At 45.1% G+C, this 17,564-nt stretch overlaps 1 protein-coding gene and 1 long non-coding RNA gene across 9 annotated transcripts in view; both read right to left on the bottom strand.

Annotated features, from left to right (window-relative positions):
* Positions 1-17,564, bottom strand: part of LOC143292584 (dipeptidyl peptidase 4-like) — a 395,699-nt gene that overhangs the window by 216,181 nt on the left and 161,954 nt on the right. For 2 of the 8 annotated variants that reach the window (XM_076603027.1, XM_076603025.1), the window contains exon 1: positions 5,842-5,925. The exons of the other annotated variants lie outside the window; for them this stretch is intronic. In XM_076603027.1, the coding sequence (XP_076459142.1) occupies positions 5,842-5,910 (69 nt within the window). In that variant the 5' untranslated portion in view covers positions 5,911-5,925. Of the gene's footprint in view, positions 1-5,841; positions 5,926-17,564 lie in introns of those variants that run through there. 8 annotated transcript variants of the gene reach the window in all.
* LOC143291903 (uncharacterized) lies at positions 6,055-15,758 on the bottom strand. The gene is made up of 2 exons (XR_013056598.1): positions 15,428-15,758; positions 6,055-6,273 (listed from the first exon to the last, which is right to left on the bottom strand). It is a non-coding gene; the product is annotated as an uncharacterized LOC143291903 (long non-coding RNA).

A 17,564-nucleotide genomic window follows, 5' to 3' on the forward strand; every position in this document is an offset into this window, starting at 1 on the left:
AACTTCTTTCTCTGCAATCTCCTTTTTTCTCTACTTCCTTCTCGCTTTTCTCCTGCATTTCTCCTTGTCCATATATAGTTTCGTCTCACTTTGGACGTATCTCTCCCTCTCCCTCCATACAATGCGAGGGTGCCAGGCAGACAGTTGATAAATGGGCTGTGTAGTCACGATCTGAGAATTTCGACAAAAGCCTGCAGAAGTGCTTACAACCAGTCCTGCAAAGCTTTGTGTCTGTCTTTGTGTGTCTCTGTTTCTGTCTGTCTGTCTGTCCGTCTGTCTACCTGTCTGCAACATCTCTTTTACAAACTCTCTTTCTCTCTCTGTTCTGTGGTCAGTCTCTCCTCCTCACCTCACCACACCCATGTCTCTCTCTCTCTCTCTCTCCCTCCGTCGCTCCCCCTCTTCCTCCCTCTCCCTCCTTCACTCTCCCTCTCTCTCCCTCCCTTTCTTTCTCTCACACTCCTCCCTCCCTTTCTTTGCCCATCTCTCTCCATCCCTCTCTCCCTTTGTCCCCCCTCTCTCTCCTTTTTTTTCATTCCCTCCACTTCTCTCTCCCTCCCTCTCCCCCCTCTCTCTCCCGCCCTCTGTCTCACTCTCACTCTCAGCATGCCTCTATACACATACAATACAGAGTGACAGACAAGCAACCAGACAGCCAGACTGACAAACACACAGATACGCGCACACAGCCACAATACACAGACACACACAGACACACACACGCATATGCAGGGAGGGAATGGTACCATTACACCTTGCCCAATACTTTGGGTCCTGTCACTGACGTCATCAGGAGTGCTGACGTTGCTCTACCCGAGTTCTCCGTGCTGACTGACTGACGTCACTCGCCTCACACTTTCTGCAATACGAACCTACTGAACTTCTGTGTGTGCATAGAAGGGGGTCGGGGTGGTGGTGGTTGACACGCACATGTTTCTGCTACTTCCACGCCAAGTGGAGCGTTCACCTGGTGGTAACACGTTCGCCCAGAAACCTGAACGCACTGGTTCGAATCTAATACTTGCCAGTATCCAACCCCCCTCCCCCCTCACCTCCCCCTCCCCACACAAACACACCCCATCTCTGAACCAGGCGTGTGTTCTGACAGTGTAATTACAGATTTCTGAACCAGTGTGCGCGTTCTGACAGTGTGTAATTACAGACCTCTGAACCACATAGTGTGTGGTTTCTGACAGTGTGTAATTACAGACCTATAAACCACATAGTGTATACTTTCTGACAGTGTGTAATTACAGACCTCTAAACCAGTGTGTGCGTTCTGACAGTGTGTAATTACAGACCTCTGAACCAGACAGTGTGTGCGTTCTGACAGTGTGTGATTAACGACCTCTTTCATGTCCGTCACATCATGTCGCGCTCTGTCACAATACATTCCACTCCCCAGACACAGCGCAGCGAAAATAAGATTTAAAAAAAAAGCCTCAATCGCACATTTCAATTCGCTGATGAGAAAGAACTCAAATTCTCCAAAACAAACTCACTCGCCACGGTGGTGTGTGTCCTCAACACCCCCCCCCCCCTCTCTCCCCCCCCTCCCCCCACGCATGAAACAATGCTCGAGCCAGACAGAATGGAAGAGCAGCAGGACTATCGTGCCGTAGATAATCACTCTCTCCCGACACTTGCCTGCTGCCATTAGCAAATGGCACGAGGGGTCCCGCGAGACTCCTAGCCTGCTGATTAACTGGTCTGCCACAACGCTCCCGGGGGGGCACTTTTTCAGGGTCCCACGCCTCACCCTTGGTGACGGTTGCCAACGAAAGCCTGCAGAATGTTGTTTGGGGGTTGGAGGTGGGGTTTTTGTTGTTGTTGTTGTTGTTGTTGTTGTTTTTCGGCTGGTTTGTTTGTTTGGTTGGTTGGTTTTTGTCACGAGGCTGGAGGGGCCGATAGAACAGACTATTGTTCCCGTTTGGTTGGCTTGCCCAACTGGAGTTGATTGTTGTAGTTAGGAGGCTGCCGCGCTGGATGCAACATGGAGAGATAAAAGACGTTACTGACTGCACAGCGTGTGTGTGTTGGAGGGGTTGGGGGGGGGGGAGGGGCTTGAGTGGCGCTCGATGAATGTGTGTGTGTGTGTGTGTGTGTTTCATGCTCCTTTTTTTTCTCTCCTATTTTGCTTTGGGTGGAATGGCTGTGAATAGGGGGATAATCGGATAATACTGATGTATGGATCTCTCTCTCTATTATTTTTTTCTTTCTCATGTTCAGGCGTACGCGTTACCGCACACACAAACACGCACACACGAACGCGCGCGCGCGCGCACAAACACACACACACACACACACACACACACACACACACACACTGTTGCATAAGCAGATGGCGTGCCCAGAAGCAATGTATCAGGAAGGTCATCAACGACCAATAACTGTCACAATCTGACTTGTTCGCACTTTATGCCATCTCTGTTTGTACGTCTGTCTGTTCCGTTGTCTTTCCTTCTGTCTCTGTGTCTGTTTTTTGGTCTCTCTGTCTGTCTTTCTGTGTGGCTCCCTGTCTGGAAGTTTGCCTGTTCTATTTGATATCACACGCACACACACACACACACACACACACACAAACTCTACCCTACCCGTCCCATCTCTCTCTTTTTCGCATTCTTAATATACAGACTGTAAACTCCCCTCTCCCTATATACGCCGTGGACCAGCACTGATCGATAAGCTGATTCCATTTCACGCCACTACGATATTGTTTCCAGGTTGTGAAGGTGTTGTGTTTAGCGGACAGTAAAAAGACGTTGTCAGCTTTTAACTGCCGTAAACTGGACACAGTGAAAGAGATGGCTCCAGCATGGCACGGGAGAAGAGTAAGCAGAAGGACACAGAGAGAGACAGAAAGACATAGACAGATTCAGAGAGAGAGAGAGAAAACCAGAGAGCAGATCATTCATTTAACATCGGCTACAGCTCCTTCTGAAGACGCGTAAGCAAGGGACACCACAGGTGAATCTACTGTATCAGTAAAATGGCAAGTACTGGTGTAATTGTAACTGAGGGTTCCAACAATGAGCAATACACTTTATCAGTCTGTAGTTTGTGGAACATCTCTTTCCCTGTTGACTTATATCTACAGCAATGTTCCTAAATGTTTACTTATCTTACCGAGACAGTGAGACAGACAGTGTGTACTGTAATAAGAGAGACAGACAGACATAAACAGAACCATACACACTCGCACATGCGCGCTCAAACACACACACACACACACACACACACACACAATCTCTCTCTCTGTCTCTCTCACACACACACACACACACACACACATTCTCCTACCCACCCACCCACCTTCCCACGCCCACAACACACTCGTATGACCCCGTTCAGTCCAGCGCCAAATCAAAATCCATTAACATCTCTGACGGGACGAATAGCTGCTGGAATTGCCTCCCCTGCCGTGACCATCGATTTTTTTTTTATTTTTTTTTTTTTTACTACCCCCAACCCCCAACCCACACTTATCCCTCAGTTCCGATTAGATATTGCCATGTTTCCCCCTCGCCTGGTGAAGAGCATAAAGTTTTCCACGGTGAACTTTCAAGCACTTCCAAAGTGATGTTGCGGCACATCTGCACGTGAACGTCTGGTGCAGATGGGTCAGATGAGGAGGACAGATGCCAGCCAGCATCTCCCTGGTGATGCGAGGAGGAGGACGAGGGAGGGGATGGGGGAGGGGGGGGGCTGGAGGACGGGAGGAAGCTGCCAGAGGAGGTCCTCCTGGAATCTCTGGTGCCTGTCTTGGACCGCTGCAGGCTTCAGAGTTGAGAAGAAGAGAGATGAGGCGGAATGGTGGTGGTGGTGGTGGTGGTGGTGTGTGTGTGTGTGTGTGTATGTGTGTATATGTGTGTGTGTGTGTCCATTCATTTTTTAAAAAATGTCATGTTCTTTCAGCTTTATCATTTTTATCATCATAACAACCACTGCCATTACCACAACAACAACATCGACAACTACTACTACTACTACTACTCCAGAACATGAACCAATACGCCCACATAAGTGAAGACAGAGAGGGGGAGGGAGGGAGAAACAGACATACAGACAGAGGGGGAGGGGAGACAGGGAAGGGAGGGGAAGAGGGTATGGGATCACAACTACTCTACACTAAATAACAGAAAGTGCTCAAGCTTATCGCCTCGCTCGCGCTGCTAATAGCGATGTTCTCTCCATTATTAATGAACCCAGTGCTTTCCCTACGGAGAATATGTCTACGGAGAATAGTGTGTGTGTGTGTGTGTGTGTGTGTGTGTGTGTGTGTGAAGTTAAGGCGGGGGGGCGGGGGGGGGGTACCGCGGATTTATGACTGAAAAGAAGGCGCCACATCCCACACATAGAGCACTAGCCCTGGTCGATAGGCCATCGTTATTGGTCTCACCATGGAGAAGAGCCAATGGGAGGGGTTGGGAGAGATGAGCAGACAAGAGGAGGAGGGGGTAGTGGGGGGGGGGGGTATTGTGATAAGTGGAGAGAGGAGGGTGGGGGGGATAAATATCCAGGGTAGGGGTAAAAAAAACACCCCAAAAACCCTGTGACAATGACTGCCAAATACTGGCTGCGAGTTGGAGGAAGGGGGGGTGGGGCGAGGGGGTCGTCGTTAGTATGACACGCAGTTGGAGTCAAAAGGGGAGAGAATGGATTTTTTTTTCAAACGGCTCTCGCCCTCTGCTAGGCTGCAGAGAACAACGCGGCTGAAGGCAGTCGTTGACACGTCCAGGGAATTTTACGTGTCGCCCATCTGAACCATTCCCACACTTCTGGAACAGCGCCAGTCGTTTCTCTTTCACGCTCTGCGCGTGTTGTATTTTTTCTTTCTTTTCTTTTGTTAGGGTGGAGGGATTGATGCACGTCATTTGCACCAACAACATGACTGTCATGTGACCAGGTGATAAATGCATCCTAACTTATTCTGTACATTCTCCCCTCAGCAACCCCCCCCCCTCACCCTCACCCCCCCCCCCAACCCCCTCGCCCCACAAACCCCCACCCCCCAAAAAAGTGCTATAGAAAATTTACGATGGAGAATGCTTCTTTCCCGTAATGTGTCTCCGGAGGGTTTGTACTTCAGGATGACGGAAAGAGATACACAGCATTGTTGCTGACTTGGCATTCTTCGTGTCGGGCTCGTGCTGACAAAATGGCCGCCAGTGTGACTGTGTGCCACATCGAATCAGACATATCGGGTCACAGACTGTAGCTGCTGGTATTTTGATTTGATTAAAGAGACTGGAGATTGGTTTCCAGAGAGAAAGTAAAACACGACACTAGCTTAGAATCAACAAACCGCGAGAGGGATATCACGCCATTGCAAAACAAAATGACGGACAGAAAGAAAGAAAGAATGAAGAACGGGAGAAAGGAAGGAAAGAAAGAAGACGGGAAACCGAGGAAGGCGGACGAATGAAGGAAAGAAAGATGGAAATATTGAAAGACAGGCTGACCGACACACAGGCAGACTGATATATATACACAGACCGACAGACTTTAATAGAGACAGAGCGGCAACTAACACAACAGACTACAACAGAGCACAACAGAAACAAAACAACTGCTGATCCAAAGACAGACAGACCGACAAACAGACAGACATACAGACAGACCGACACACACAGAGACCGAAATACAGACCGAGCGGCAACAAACACAACAGACAACAACAGAGTACAACGGAGACAAAGCAAGTACTGACCCAAAGACAGACAGGATCGACATAATAGACAGACCGACATACAGACAGACCGACATACAGACCGAGCGGCAACTAACGCAACAGACTACAACAGAGACAAAGCAGCACTGGCCCACAGACAAGACACATACCTCCAGGTCCATAGCATTCTTCTTGTTCTTGCCCTCCTTCACCGTCACCGAGGTGGAGGCGGAATTCATGGTGAAGCCTGTCGTCGGAACGTGTGAAGGCTGCCTTAGTGCCGCTGATCGCCAGCTCTCTCAAGAGTCCTGGGGGGAGGGGGGGGGGGGGGTGCGCACAAAGGCTGTCTTATGGGTCCACAACTTTTCCTCCCAACATTTTGCTCTTGCTTTTTTTTTTTCTTTTTTTTTACCTTCTTTCCACTTCTCCTTTCCACCTCTTGCTTTCAGGTCTGGGTTTTATATCTTTCTCCACGGATGCCGTCACCATCAAGAGTCAAGACTGCAGTAGTGATGGTTTCTCCTCGCTGGATAGCTTCGCCATCAACCCGTGTGTGGATTTCATGGCTTTTCCCCCAGAGCCAGCTCTCTCTTTCTCTCTCCCTGCCACGCGTTATTCCTCCTCACTCACCCCATGCAAGTACTCCCCCCCACAACCAGTGACCACTCGTCACACAATGGAAAAAAAAACCCGCCCAAGTTCGCTGTTTTCATTAACCATTCACGTCCCCAAGCGGAAAAGACACACATAAAACACACATCAGGTCAATGATGCGAAGGCTAAACTGGAGAAAAAAATAAAATAAAATAAACGAATAAAATAAGGAAATGCCGTCATGCAATCAACTCAGGGTTGAACGACACAGAAGGACAATGAACAAACGCTGTGCACTGTTTCAGAATTCCAGCAAATTGTGCTGTGATAGAATAAGCCGATGTTTTACTAGCAGCAGTAATATTCATCTCGCTCCATTCACACTTTTTCTTTCAGACTACACTTTGGAGATGTCAACTACTGGTATATACAAGTATATAACACTGTATTATTCTGATTGCGTGTCTGGCAGACACGGTTACACGGAAAGAAAGAACAAAAAGGAAAAAAAAAGATAGCTGTAGCATCTACTCCTGATACTGTTGCTGGTGTTATATACATGTATAAATCAGTGTTAACAAGGCCTCACAATACTAGTGATAGAGGTTGAATAAATAATAAATAATAAACAAATAATAACAAAAATAGGGAAAGCAACCGCCAGCAATAAAATATGAACAAGCCATGGCTGAAGCTTTTCTCCGGCTGTTTTATGTTGCGACTTTTGTTAAAGCACTTTCCATGTAATCCCTATCCCTCTTCTTCTTTTTCTTCTTCTGCTTCTTTCTTTCTTTCTTTCTTTCTTTCCTCGCCGTAATGGTAATAGATGCAGCAGCAGTAATAATATTAGTTGAAGTAGTATTAACAGTAGCTGCAGCATAAGCAGTAGTAGTGGTTGTGGTGATGGCAGTGGCGACAGTGGTAGTAGTGTTATTTATTACATAAGACACATTTACAAAATGATACAATCGCCGAACTCAAATGGAAACCTGAACCATCTTGGGAATCTTACACACACACACACACACACACACACTATCTAGGTCAGCCGACGCATAGCGGTTAGCACGTGCACACAGAAGGAACATCAGCGAGGGAAAGAGAAGACGTGAACAGAGAGGGGGACCATTGTTTTCTCCGTGTGGTGGCACTCGTGTTCCCGGTTTGTGCCCAGTGTCAGTCCGAGACTGATGTTTCTACGAGAGTGGGGGCGTGGGGGGCTGGGGGGCGAGGGGGGGGGAACTGCCGTGCTACTTACTACATGGAGGTACCTCTAATTCTGATTGATTACTGGGCTACCAAAGTTATGGCAATCCACGCGTGCCATACCCACTCAGTGCAGCCTACAAAAGGCGGGACAAAGGCAGACAGGGAGAGGCAGGGAATGTATTTTGTGTGGTCATTGCTGGCACCACATGACACGGGCAAACACAAGGAGTGTCCAAAACGTACATCTGTGTGTGTGTGTGTGTGTGTGTGTGTGTTTATCTATGTCTCTCTCTCTCTCTCTCTCTCTCTCTCTCTCTCTCTCTCTCTCACACACACACACACACACACACACACGCCGGTACATGAACGGCATTTCATGTCTATCGATCCAGCCCATGTTATTTTGTTTGTTTGATATTGTGTGTGTGTGTGTGTGTGTGTGTGTGTGTGTGTGTGTTTGGTCGGTTTTGTGCTGTTGTTCTTGTTGTTTTTGCTTGTGTTTGTTTTTGTCTCCCTTTTTCGGGAGAAGTGAACCCCCAACGCTGCCAGTTGCATGTGCAGTGTGAATGGTGTGGTCCGCTGATGGCAGGACTGATAGAGAGAGGGGACTCTTGTTGGCCAGCGGGTCACTGTGTTTGTCGGACTCTCTGTGTGAGTGTGTGTGTGTGTGTATTTGTGTGTGTGCGCACGTGTGTGTGGTGTGTGTGTGTGTGTGTGTGTGTGTGCGAATGTCTGGGGTTTTGTGTGTGTGTGTGTGTGTGTGTGTGTGTGTGTGTGTGTGTGTTTGCGTGTGCGCGCGCGCGTGTGTGTTAGTGTGAGTGTGTGCGGGTGGGTGAGTGGTATTTGTGTGTGTGTGTGTGTGTGTGTGTGTGTGTGTGTTCAACAAGTTGTTTTTTTTTTTAAAGAATTATTTCTCCCTCCGTCTGATATTCTTTTCTCACCACGATAGACCCTTGGGTTCAGCCACACTGGGGTAAGTGTGTCCTAGACGCTGGCTCCACGCCACAGACCTCATTGTAAGAAACGTATATGGAATAAAATGTAGCCGTAAGGATGTGAATATATTCATACCGATAGCTTCTTTCGCTTCCACTTCAGGAACGAAAACGGGAGTTCCAGATCTCTGAGTGTGCGACTTGCGCACAGTTCACGGCCTTTTGAGGGGAAGACAGAAAGAAGGAAAGAAAGAATGAAAGAAGGGAAGAAAGAAAGAAAGAAAGAGGCTGTACCGAGATCCAGGAAAAGAAAGAAAGAAGAAAAAGAAACGACGAAAGACGAAGTGAAAGAATGTCGAAGAAAACCAGATTCATGTCTAACAGAGAAAAAAAAAGTAAGAAAGAAAGAAGGGGACTTACACGAATTACACTCATGTTCACAACTAAACAGAGGTACAGTGAGAGAGACACACAGAGAGACTGAGAGAGACAGAGACAGAGACAGAAAGAGACTGCAGTCATATCCGTGTTCGTAACAAAACAAGAGGAATGATAGATAGTCACAAACAAAGAAACAGTAACTTCAAAACAAATCCAAAAGAGAGAAAGAAACTGAAAAGAATGACAAAAAAAGAATTTTATATTTTAAAAAAAAAAGAAAGAAAGAAAATGAAATGACAGCAACACTGAAAAAAAAAAACCACGAAGAAAAGTAAAGGAGTAAGAATACAGGAAGAAAGAAAAAGAATAAACAAGTAAAGAACGCAAGAAAGAAGGGATGAACAAAAGCCCACACTGAAAACCAAGCGGCCACGACCAGCGACACAGACCGAACAGTCCGATCAATACAGTGGAACAATGCAGAGAGAGGCAGGCAAAGATAAGCCGTGTGGTCCAGCCACTAATCTTCGGATTACGTCAAACCACTGAGGAGCAAGGTGGCTGAATGGTTAAGACGCTTCGCTGCCAATACAGTCAGTGTTCGTGAGGGTCCGGGTTCGATTCCCTCTTTTCGCCGCCCTTCCCCACAAGTTTGACTGGAAAATCAAACTGGACGTTTTGTCATTCGGATGAGACGATTAACCGAGCGTCTCTTGTGCAGCGCGCACGTTGTGTACCGAAAAAGAACCCATGGCAACAAAAATGTCCTCTGACAAAATTATGTGAAGAAATCCACTCTTGATAGGTACACATATATGCATGCACTCGAGTCCTGACAAAGCGCGTTTCGATTATGTTGCTGGTCAGGCATATGTCTAGTAGATGTGGTGTTGCGTATGTGGATTTGTCTGAACGCAGTGACGCCTCCTTGAGAAACTGAAACTGATGTCAAAGCTGGACATTATCATAGCGCGCGCGCGCACACACACACACACACACGCGCGCGCGCGCGCGCGCGCGCACACGCACACATTACGCCAGAAAGGTTAATGATTGACAAAGGACAACTATAACTGATAAAAAAAAAATAATAATAATAATGATTATCATGGTGATCACGATGGTGCTAAACCAGAGACCTTCAGTTGATTTCCAAAAGAATCCGATAAAAGAAGAAAAGGAGGAACTTGATGCTTTAAAACTCGATGCTTCAGCTGTGCAAACAGAAAGTCTGCAGAAAACGAAAGGATTTCCTTTTTCTTCACGCATTCCCTAAAGAAAACCATCGCTTGAAACAGGCAAACAGCTGTCGTTTTCATAAGCCACAGATGAGCGCGCGCGAAAACGCTCTTTATACGCGTGTTTCGTGTCAGCTGAGGCGTTCTCTATGGTGACGCAGCAACACGCTGAGGTGTGGAATGTCTGACTTGCGGAAATCAGAAAAAATCAGCAGACCCAAGATTCCCAAGGGGACGAACCGTGCACGGTTTACGTCGTCGGGATCTTTCCCCTTGACTGGCGCGCTATGACGTCGCTTCCTCTCCACTCTGATTGGTCCGTCATCCTGGCGCTTTCCCTTGACTTGCCATGACGTCACATCATCTCTCACTCTGACTGGTCCGTCATCCCGGCTCTTCCCCTTGACCTACCATGACGTCACCTCATCTTCACTCTAATTGGTCTATAGTTGTGACTCCTTCCCTTGACTTGTCATGATGTCACTTCCTCTCCACTCTGATTGGTCTGTCATTCTGGCGCTCTCCCTTGACTTGCCATGACGTCACCTCATCTTCACTCTGATTGGTCCGCCATCCTGGCGCTTTCCCTTGTTATGACGTCACATCATCTCCACTCCGATTGGTCCGTTATACTGACGGTTTCCCTTGACTTGTCATGACGTCACGTCATCTCCACTTCTGATTGGTCCGTCATTGGTCCCTTGATTTTGCCACCACGTCCAACATGCCGAGCTGTTGGAAACAAGATTGGAGTTCCAAGTTTCCACAGTCGCCGCTCGGTTCAGGCGTATCGATTCCTGACGATGAGGCGACAGGAGGAGTGAATGGAACTGACTGACACGGCCATTACCCTTCTGGGGGTCTTCCTACCTCCAGTCTCCTAGAAGTCTGCCTCCATCCGATCAGTTACCGTCAGCCGTCACACAGAAAGGGGACAGAGCACACAGGGGGGAAATACGACAGACTAATTTCGAGTTTACGGCACAAAGAAGAAATCAAAACCAAAAACAAAACAAAAAAATCAAAGAAATAATTTGTCCTCTGTCGTGTGTCTGTGGTTTCCAAACAATATCCGTAAGATCATGTTTAGTTAGTTACTTAGTTAATTAGTTAGCTCGCTAGTTAGTAGTTATTCATTCACACATTGTGTCTGTGGTTTCAAAACAATATCCGTGAGATTGATTAGTTAGTTAGCAAGTTAGTAGTTATTCATATATATATATATATATATATATATATATATATATATAGTGAAATCGGGTAGCTGTCGCAAAGGAGGGGATGTTGCCACATCGCGGAGTCAATCTTTTTCTATTATTCATTCTATCTATCCTTTTTTTTAAATTATTATTATTAAAGAAAGATTTCAGTTATATTCCTCGTTTTGACAACTGCATGACATTCCAAAATATCTAAATACAGTCGGAAACCCTGTTTTCAGGAAACATTTAACAAGAATAAGACTTGGTGTGTCCCAGCTGAAACCACATCATTTAAGATACTCGAAGAATAGAGAAAATGTTAATTGTTCATTTTGTCCTGGAACAGAAGAATCTGAATTACATTTTATCTTGGTGTGTGCCCAGTATAAACCATACGTGAATTGTACATTCCAGAAAAATACTATGTCCGTCCAAACGCGTTCAAATTAACTTTGCTTCTTTCCGATTCAAGATTAAGTTTACCACTCGCTTTATTTCTGTCTAAATCGTTTGCTCTCAGAAAGCAATTGACACAAAATGTTTGAACACACATGAATAATTTTGATATTTTTGTCTGTCCACAGGCACTGTGTGTGTGTGTGTGTGTGTGTGTGTGTGTGTGCATCTGTTTGGACAGAAGTGAAAAAAGAAACATTGTTAGCTGTGTTCAGCGTGGAGCTATCGAAGGAAAACAGACAAAGGATTTTACACACACACACACACACACACACACACACACATTTTGATAGCATCTCGACTTTTCCCCAAGGAAAGTCACCTCACTCTCATTTGCAACAATTATACGTAACACTCGAGGCTGACTTGCAAAATGAAGGAACGATAAGAGGTGCTGAACATAAAAATGTTACACTGAAAGGTCAGAACTGTGAACAGAAATAAAAAGATTATAATCTACCAGGTCACCAAGTTCATTCACATACAATCTCTGGATGAAATAACCGGATTACGTTGTCAGGTTTGATGTCAGCATTGTGACACCTAGCGTCAAAGTCCCAGAGATCACACACACAAAAAAAACCCCATAAAGTACAGTGGAAAACGCGGCTCCGAAAAGAGAGAGAGAGATTATAAATAAATAAATAAATAAATAAAGATTGCAAAACGTCTGGTTTCTACTGAAGCAACACAGGTGACAATCCTGTTTTCAGGTCCAGAACATAATTATGTCAATATGTTACGTTGTAATATGGGTTTTGATCACGACTCTCGTACTTTATGGACACAACTCAGAGGACACAGGGCGCTGCCTGAGGTAGGTGACGGTAGTTGATTGTTTGCCAAAACGTAAATGGCAAGAATCAAACACTTGTTCTTAAAATCCTCTGATGACGTACAACGCTGTCTGACAGCGACAAGAGTTGGTTCTAATCTCTCGTTGAATCCAATCCGGGCAGAGTAAATATCGACTCATGTATCAGGTTCAAAATCCTTAATTTCGAGAGAATATTAACAGCTCCAATCTTCAACACCAATATAACGGTAAAACACTGGAAACTTGCCTTTCACAACTCTTCATAATTCAATCTTTACTGTAGATCAGACTTCTGCATCGACCTCTACGACGATCAGCCAAAAAACTACGTCACTTTACGATTAACGTCACATATAGCATTTTTTTACGCAATCTAAAGCTACACATGTAGAAAGAGCGAAACTTGTGTTTACAAGAAATAATGTACGATTCAAATCGATCTCCAATAAAAATGCCAACTCAATCTGTTTGCAACACAATGGTTATTTTATTTAATCTTCCGGAGAAAAACGTCCACAGTCAATTGTTCAGTGCTGATCAAAACACAATTTGATTATTAACTGATCTATAAAAAAAATAAATAAATAAATAAATAAAATTAAAAAAACACGCGGCGCAACCAAAATACAGACAAAATTTCATTGAATCCTGTTGTTAAGATCGTGCCCGCAAAAAAGAGATAACTGTACACAAAAGAGATAGCTGTAGTCAAAAATTCAACATTCTGCATGGTTGCCTGAATGTGGACGTGTAAATTGCGTGAGTGCATGTGCATGAGTAACTCTCTTTCAGTTTAAACTGCCAGCAGCTACAAAATCGAAGGTGGGATGGATTTTTGTTGTTGTTGTTGTTGTTGTTTTGTTTTGTTTTGTTTTTTTGCTCGCAAATATTTCATCTTCTGGCCCAAGATGTTTGGAATTAAACATGGGATGGGCTTCTCTCAATAACAGCTTGTAGCGCTCACTGCTGACAATGTTCTTGTTTTTTTTTCTTTTCCCTCCAGTGCTCGCTGAGGTCATGCCATTCTTCCGGACCATTTGTCTTTCTGGGGTTTACACAGCAAGACGTAACCAATGTGTCAGGGTGACACAACAACGTTTACACAGCAAGACGTACCGATGTGTCAAGGTGACGCAGCAAGTGACACAGTAAGACGTAACCAATGTGTCAGGGTGACACAACAACGTTTACACAGCAAGACGTACCGATGTGTCAAGGTGACGCAGCAAGTGACACAGTAAGACGTACCAATGTGACAGGGTGACACAGTAAGACGTACCGATGTGTCACGGTGACACAGTAAGACGTACCAATGTGTCACGGTGAGACGTACCAATGTGTCACGGTGACACAGTAAGACGTACCAGCGTGTCAGGGTGACACAGTAAGACGTACCAGCGTGTCACGGTGACACAGTAAGACGTACCAATGTGTCACGGTGACACAGTAAGACGTACCAATGTGTCACGGTGACACAGGAAAACGAATCAATGTATATAATGGTTAGGACCTAACGGTCAGGACCTCCGCGGCAGCAGACTGCATGGCCTCTTAATGGACTGACCACACGCTTGCCCCCAAGGGGAGATAGGGGCGAGGGTTAGGGGGCTGGGGGAGGGCAGGGGAGGGCCGAGAGACGATCGTCAATCACTTGTCCACTCCCCATGTGTCCATAATGATCACAGCTTCACTTGTGGGGGCATTCTCAATATCTTCACTGCCGCGCCGCTGGGCGGATGGGGAAAAGAAGCTAAGAATGGGAACAAGTATGAGAATGAGATGGAGGAGGAAACTAAACTAATTTTCATTTTACGAGGGTAGTGGAGCAAGAACAACTGTGGTTTTTGTTGTTGTTGTTGTTGTTGTTGTTTTAGTTTTTGTTGTTTTGGTTTGTTTGTTGTTGTTGTTGTCTGTTGTTGTAGTTTTTTTGTATTTGTTTTTTGTTTTTTTTTGTTTTTGTTTTTGTTTGTTTTTTTACATCCATCTCTCAAGGAGAGGAGGAGGAAGACGAAAAGAAGCAAAGTAGGAAGAGGAGAAGAAGGAAGGAGGGGAGAGGGACGAGGAGGAAGAGAAATAAAGAATAAATACAACAAAGAAGGAAGAATGAAAGAAAGAAAGAAAGAGAGAGAGAATCAAGACAGAAAGAAGGAAAAATATAAAGAAAAAACAGAAAGAAAGAACAAGAACATCAAAATATCATCAGCTAATGTCCATAGACTGTGAATCAATAAATGAACCAACCGACTTAATCAGAAGGAGACGAAGAAAGCACTGGCTATTAAATGAAATCTGAACGACAATTAGCTCCATTTGTGTAATGATATTTCAAACACTCGTGTCCAGAAAAATGATTGTACCGGATCAATACTCAGAGCAACTCAGCCACGTTTTGTTCATATTTACGGCGATTTAAAAAAATTCAAAACCACCATTAATTTAACAACAACAAAAAAGCAGGTCTTTACACAACACACTCAAAAAAAGAAATAACATTATATTCCATCAATACCTAAATACTCATTTTTCCTAAACTTTTTGTACGCGAGATTTTTTTTTTTTTTTTAAAGGAGGCATGGGGTGGAAAAACGAAATGAGTGAACAGACTACAAATAACAAGATGCAGCCATGAACAAAAGATATACTGTCCAAACATTTTTTATAGAACACACAATAACAGCAACAGCAACAACAAAAACAATAATAATAACAACAACAACAACAACACAACAACAGCAACAACAACAACAATAATGATAACAACAACAACAACAACAACAACAATAATAATAATAACAACAACAACAATATCAACAACAACAACAACATTAATAATAATTACCAAACACACACACACAAAAAAAACCGCAAAGAAACAACGCACTCCCACCACCCCCCCGACACCTATCCCTGGCTCTCAAACCTACCGGTAGTTCGGTAACGAACCGCGTCAGAACCACGAACACCACAAATGACCACTTAACCCCTGCACTGCTACAACACTTAACCCCTTCGCTCCTGCAGTGCCACACACCACTCGACAAAACCTCCCCAGTCAGCAGGCTACGACACAACACATGGCCACCTACAACCACACACCACCGCTGGCCGCTGCTTGCTACCTCACAAAAGCAAGGCGACGCCTGTCAACCCTCTGGAAAACACTGTGAGGGGATGAGGGGAGGGAGGGGGGGAACTGGAGGCCGCTGCAGCAACAGGCTAGCAGCACAGCAACGGCACGGCATGGTACGGCACGGCACGGCACGGCACAGAGAGAGAGAGAGAGAGGGGCGAGCAAAGGCCTGCGAGTTGCGCCACTGTCCGTCTGTTGGCTGCGGGCACTTAGAGATTATGACAGCGGAGCGTTCTGGGTTAGAGAGACAGACAGAGAGAAAGACAAACAGACAGAAGGAGACAGAGTGAGACACAGAGAGACACAGAGAAATAGAGAGACAAAGAGAGACTTCTTCTTCTTCTGCGTTCGTGGGCCGCAACTCCCACGTTCACTCGTATGCACACGAGTGGGCTTTTACGTGTATGACCGTTTTTACCCCGCCATGTAGGCAGCCATACTCCGTTTTCGGGGGTCGAAGAGAGACAAAGAGAGAGTGAGACATAGTGAGACAGAGAGAGAGAAAGGGAGGGGGGGTGCAGAGAGAGAGAGGAAGACAGAGACAGAGTGAGACAGAGAGAGAGGGGGGGCAGAGATAGAAACAGAGAGAGAGAGATACGGAGACAGAGACAAAGTGAGACAGAGAGAGAAAGGGGAGGACAGAGAGAGACACAGAGAGACGGAGATAAAGAGAGAGACACAGAGAAAGAGACATGGAGAGAGCGGGGACAGAAAGAAAGAGAGAGAGAGAGGGAGAGGGAACAGAAAGAGAGAGAGAGAGAGAGAGAGAGAGAGAAGGATGTTCGTGGTTTTGTGGTTAAGAGCTGTGAAGATGAAGATGAGACAGACAGGCAGATAGAGCGGGGTAAGGTGTTTACTCTGTGGTGAGTGGTTAAGAGTTGTGGAGATGAGAAAGAGACAGAAAGAGCGAGAGAGAGACAGAGACAGAGAGACAGAGGGTGTTTGTTACGTGGTGAGTGGTTAAGAGCTGTGGAGATGAGAAAGAGACAGAAAGAGCGAGAGAGAGAGACAGAGACAGAGAGACAGAGGGTGTTTGTTTTGTGGTGAGTGGTTAAGAGCTGTGGAGATGAAAGAGAGAAAGAAACGAAACGAAATTGTTTATTCAGTGTAGGCCGCAACCCTTCTGAAGGGGATCCAAATACAAATAAAATTATGACATTTATAACGAACAAAGGAATGAAGGAATTACAAGCAAAAATGAGTTGACAACTTCTCCAGATAAATCAGTGTCATAATCAATCCGTTCAGAAACAATTATCTCATTCTTTAACTGCATTAGCTTAGCGCGTCTCTTGAAGGCTTCATGCAAATATATGGAGAAATCCTTCATTATGTTGTTATTTTGGTTTGTCATCAGCAAGGTAACATGAAAGGGACATGGTTTCAAGTAGAATTTTCTAGGAATGTAATTTATCCTAATGTGACACATACTACGACAGCACAACAGAATATGTATTTCATCTTCCTTTTCAGTTTTACAACATGGATATGTCATGGTATTGGAGGAAACTACATGATATCGATCGCGATGAATTACCATATCTGTTCCTCCAAATCTACACTTTGTCAATTTTCAAATATCTATCAACATCACATCGAAGATAATTTTAACAATTCCATGACAATTTAAATGATCTATAAAAGGAAAATCTGTCACTATTCTGAACATATTCATTCCAGTTTTGCCAGTGACTATCAATAAAACTTTGACGAAGATCCTGCAAGAATGCGTTTTCATTTTCTACTCCTTGGTTCAGCCATACAAATCCAAAACCATCTCGGAACAAAACTCTTGAACTCTTGACCCCCCGAATCGAGATATCCACATCAACATCTCGTATGCTTTAACAGAAAATCTATTTGCGTCCATACGGAATATTTCAAGCCAATACCTAATACAATGAACAGACGGATTAAAAAGGATAGGGTGG

Source organism: Babylonia areolata, chromosome 18 (genome assembly GCF_041734735.1).
Source record: "Babylonia areolata isolate BAREFJ2019XMU chromosome 18, ASM4173473v1, whole genome shotgun sequence".
In the NCBI taxonomy this organism is placed as follows: domain Eukaryota; kingdom Metazoa; phylum Mollusca; class Gastropoda; order Neogastropoda; family Buccinidae; genus Babylonia; species Babylonia areolata.